At 45.0% G+C, this 5,079-nt stretch overlaps 1 protein-coding gene across 1 annotated transcript; it reads left to right on the top strand.

Annotated features, from left to right (window-relative positions):
- Positions 1-195: 195 nt before the first annotated feature.
- NANP (N-acetylneuraminic acid phosphatase) lies at positions 196-4,386 on the top strand. Its single transcript, XM_063390709.1, has 2 exons — positions 196-401; positions 568-4,386. Exons 1-2 carry the CDS (start codon positions 312-314, stop codon positions 1,261-1,263), a joined length of 786 nt encoding a protein of 261 aa, XP_063246779.1. The 5' UTR covers positions 196-311; the 3' UTR covers positions 1,264-4,386.
- The last annotated feature ends 693 nt before the right edge of the window (positions 4,387-5,079 follow it).

The raw sequence follows: 5,079 nt of genomic DNA, 5'->3' as shown, positions 1-5,079 counted from the left end.
CCCTGCCCCGGCCCCACCGCCAAGCCCAATCCCGAGCTCCCGGAATTCGGGCAGAGTTTCCTCATAGCCCATTCTACAGCCTTGCTGTCCCTCTTTTTTAGCAGGGACACCTGGGACCGCCGAGCTCCGCCCGCAGCGCAGCGCGCCCCGAGCAGCGCGGCTCCCTCCCGGACCCCGCCCCGCGGGCCGGACGTGAGGGGCGGGCCTGGGGCGGGCCGGCCGCGCTGTTCCCGGCACGGGCGGCTCTGCCGGCGCTCCGGGGCGCTCCCCTCCGCCGTCCGAGCGGGGCGGCTCTCGCGGGAGGCGGCGCCATGGGGCTGCACGGCGTCAAGGCGGTGTTCTTCGATCTGGACAACACGCTGATCGACACGGCGGCGGCGGGGCGGCGCGCCATCGAGGAGGTACTGCCCTTGTCCCCCCTCCGACGCGGGGCCCGCGGCCACTGCGGCTCCCGGCCCGGCGGCGGTGCCGCGCGTGTCCCGCTCCCTCCCGCTCCCTGTCCCTGCTGCCACGCGGCCGGGGATCGCTCCGGCAGCGCCCTGACGCGCGGTCCCGCGTCCCTTGCAGGTGATAAACGCCCTGCAGTCCAAGCACCACTACGGGGAGGGAGAGGCCCGCGCCGTCTGCGATAAGGTCCAGGCCAAGCTCCTCAAGGAGTGCCACGATCCCGCCAAGATGTGCATCACAGACCTGCGGATTTCGCACTGGGAGGAGGCGATCCAGGAGACCATCGGCGGGGAGGCGAACCGCGACCTGGCGGCCGAGTGCTATTACCTGTGGAAGACGACGCGGCTGCAGCACCTGACGCTGGCCGAGGACACGCGGGCCATGCTCGCCGAGCTGCGGAAGGGGCTGCGCCTGCTGCTGCTCACCAACGGCGAGCGGCAGACGCAGCGGGAGAAGATCGAGGCGTGCGCCTGCCAGCCCTACTTCGATGCCATCGTGGTGGGGGGAGAGCAGAAGGAGGAGAAACCGGCGCCATCCATATTTCATTACTGCTGCGATCTCCTGGGCGTGCAGCCCGCGGAGTGTGTGATGGTCGGTGACTCTCTAGATACAGATATTCAAGGAGGCCTGAATGCTGGCTTGAAAGCCACGGTCTGGTTAAACAAAGCAATGACCGCCCCAGCAGATACCTCCCCCGTACCTCATTATATTATTTCTTCTGTACTGGATCTTCCAGCAGTTTTACAGAAGATGGAGCACAACATGAATGCTAAGTTAGAAACTGACCATATAGCTAGTAGCAATGAAGCACATTGATGATGGTTCCAGCATACAGAGACCTGCTGAGCTGTTAGGTGACACATGCTCTTTTAAAAAATCTGACCCTAGGAGTTTGAACTCGTCTGTGGTCTCTTTTAGACAGCACAGGGATAAATAAGAGCACAGCTGTCAGAGAAAACAGGACAGAAACACAGAATTATATTAATTTTAATGATGCAAGTGCAGTTAATTTAAAGCAACTGCCTCTGTCTGGAAATTATTTTGACAGACTGTGGCAGAAGTCTGTCTGTCTCTGACCTAAGTTGCCAGTCTCTTGTTTTTACAGTGGAAAAGAAAATTTGAATGTTCTGAGCTTTCACATGCTTTGCTGACTTGTGAGCTTAGCAGAAGCTTCAGTTCCAACCTTGTGTGCAGTGTGTAAAGAGAAGGTGAGAAAGAAAGTGTGGTACAGTCTGGTAAATCTTCACATTTGATCTGCAATTTATCTCAGGAACTGGAGTGAATTTCATTATTACTCTGACTATTAGAAATGCTCTACCTTTGATCTTTTTTACAAGTTTTAGATTTTTTTTCAGACTTTGCAGTGACTTTTCTTTTATGGAACGTGTATCTCTTGCCAAAAGTACTTCAAAGTACATAAAAAATTTGCTTTTTTATCGGGGACCATTTATCAGAGGGACTTGATGAATAAGCTTTTACTTTATATTATCTTGGTGCTTATGCAGTATACTTGTAATTGAGATTATGATTTTTGTTGAAATGGATAAAACAGGGATATTTTCAATAGTGTTACTGTACTGTCTGACTCTTCAGAAGCTAAAATCATTGTTCTGTCTGATTTTGTCAGTGAATTTTGATCAGACTTTTTGGAGAAACTGTTCTTGGTCTTGCTCAGGTGTATGACTACTCAGATTCAACTGTAGGATCAGTGGCTTTTTTGACTGTTTCAATGGCACTGCTATAATCCCTCCTTACTCCAGTTTGCATGTGTCATTCTTGTGATCTATTCTGGAGAAAACACAAGCTGGTTGTCTGTAAATGGCTCTCAAGACTCTCTTCTAGGAAACTGGAAAATTATGTCATATGTTTTACAGTACTGTATGCAACTTTATAAGGTATATGTGATATCTCCACTACATGTAGGAGATGACTTTCTGAAACAGTAAGGGTTCTCTTTCCCAGATCATTACATTAATTTATTTTTTTCTGTGCCTCATATTCTTCCTACATAATGGGGAAATATTCTCATATTAAATGGCAATGCAAACACTTGTTGGCAAGTCTGTGGTTTTCGACCCTATTTGCTTTATATTCACTGGGATGAGTATCGGATCATATATGAAAAATCAAATTTTATATTTTAGAATAACTCCATGACAGATCTTTTGAGAACAGGGGTATCAGGCTGCTGGCAGAAGAGTGTCTGGCATGGAAGCAGCAATAAGAAGTACAGAAACCTACTATGAAAGGGGTGTGTAGAAGAAATTCTGTATACAAGAAACATTCACGTCAAATTAAACAAAGGATCTAAATTAATGCAGTTAAGTCTTGCATAGGATGACAGAGTCAGTTTAGAGGAGGCTGTTACTGGTCTGAGTTAAATTATTTGTCAAGGAATTTAGATTGGATCAAAATATGTTGCTCCTAAATTTAGAAGGGGAAAAAAAGAAATACTCATTAAATTTGGAACCTCTTTCCCAATTGTCCTTTAGAAAAGCACATTCCTTTTCTTACCATGCCAAGATTGTTGAGACATCAGGTCAAGGAAGAGTACGGAGACAGACCCCACCTGTTCCTTTGAGTAAATGAGCATATACTGAGCACAGTATTACAATTGCAGTAGTGTAGTAACGTGAACCAGTGGCACCGACTTGTCACACCTTCTGAAGGAAGAGGCCTAAGCCAAGATTTTGGTTTGTGTTTGAAGAGGGTAGAAACAGTCACTGGTTTAGCTGATGGGCAAAGCATTGCTAATAACATTTCTTATAACTAAAGATTGAGACAAGAATAGTCAAGGTCATTGAGCCTGTCAGGGATACTGTGTAAAACCAGAAATGTATCCAAAAGATTGGAGGGATCCCTGAATTGATCCAACCATACCATCTGATACAAAAGCAACAATTTTGCTTACAACAGCATCTTACAAAGGAGCTACAGGGTAACTGACTGCCTTGTTTGCACAGCAGCAGAGTAGTAGAACTTAGGTCAGAATGAGTTTCTGATTCAGTTGATATTTAAAATAACAGATAATAATAATTCACAGGTCTGTCTGTGGGCTTGAAGGAGATATATATAGATATATATATATATATATTACACCAGGTTACCATTTTTTAATCTGAGGCCCATATTCTCTTGCTACTGCATCATTCTGAAGTGGCATGCTGAACCTTCTTATTGTAGAAAGGGTCTCTTGTTTTAGAAGAGACTGCTCTTTGTTTTGCACATGGACAGCCATTTCTTTTCATCTCTGACTCTGAGAAACCACAGTAACTGCACACTCAAGTGACAGTGTCGTCTGTAGAGGTCACACCCGAGTGTATTTTTCCATTTCTGAGTACTGTGCCAGGCTGGATGTGGCTACTGGTGTCCAGAGAGGGGAAACACTGTTACAATTCTTCTCTAAAACAAGAAGAAATAGTAGAAGATTTTTCTCTGTCTAGGGCCATTCTTAGAAGCAGTTACCCAATAAATTGGATTACGTATCTGGAGTATCTCTAAATAAATATTCCAGATGTTTTTCTTGGATGGAGCTGTTGCAGAAAGGATAATGAAAAATAATTACATCTAGTAAATTGAAAACATAAATGTAGTGATGGGATAATTTTCACATCAGAAGCAGGAACAAATCAATTAAACAGTCTATTAACAGTTCCCATTAAGTTCTGGTTTTGCTTAGTGTTCTCTATTAGCTAAGTTATCTAGTTTAAACTATATTGCCAAAACATGTGAAATAAAAAGAGGAAAAAGAAAATCCATCTATATATTTTTTAAACCTTTTTTTCCCAGATAAATATTACCTCCTGAGGTTAATCTACAGTAACTTCAACTTTGGTGAAATGAACTGAAAGAATCGTTTAATACCAACTGTATTCTAATTCCTGATTTAAAATAACCCATGTACTAGTCTAATAAAAGTATTTTGTTTCTAAACTCTAAGTTTGAACACTCTGAATTGCTGTGGATAAATACGTTTGAGACCTGATTTACAGCAAAGGGCAAGAGTTCTGTTTGTTTTTTAAAATAGCACAGAATTAGGATCTGAAATCTGTGACCTGTGTTTAGGTGTGGCAACTGGGTATAGTTTCTGTGATTTCAAACAGAGGCTGGCACATCATTTCATATTTATGAAGATTCATGGCCAGACTGTGTATGTTGGATCACCAACTGCAGTTCAGTGGTAGCTGAACCTGACTTGCCAAGCTGAATGCCAGCTCACATAAGCCTACGTGTCCTGACGTCATGGCATCGGCTGCTGCAACGGGATAAGAGCAGACTGCAAGCAGAGAAGATCAACAAACACAGAGATCTCAAGTCCAAGGGACCCATTCTGGCAGGGTATTGGTGCACAAAGCTGTATCTAAGCTATGGCTACACTGACCTCTGTGACTTAGGAGAGGGGAAGAGGGGGAAGTTGCTCACCTTGTGGCTTTTTTGGCTGCAGAAAACAAGCTGCTCCCTTATCGTTTTCTGTTGGGTAATGGAACAAATCTTCTCAACCTGTGGAGATAGATGGAAAGGTAGAAAGTACTTTAAGTGACTGTAGATGAGTGTAGGACATTAAACTGAGTAAAGGAGGGCTCAGCTTCTATCGTGGGCACTTGGCCGTGCAGCAAGTGTCAGCAGCATCAC

The sequence above is a fragment of the Prinia subflava genome, chromosome 2 (assembly GCF_021018805.1).
Source record: "Prinia subflava isolate CZ2003 ecotype Zambia chromosome 2, Cam_Psub_1.2, whole genome shotgun sequence".
Taxonomy (NCBI): Eukaryota; Metazoa; Chordata; class Aves; order Passeriformes; family Cisticolidae; genus Prinia; species Prinia subflava.
Note: the sequence above shows the minus strand (reverse complement) of the source record. Positions and strands in the feature narration are given on the sequence as shown.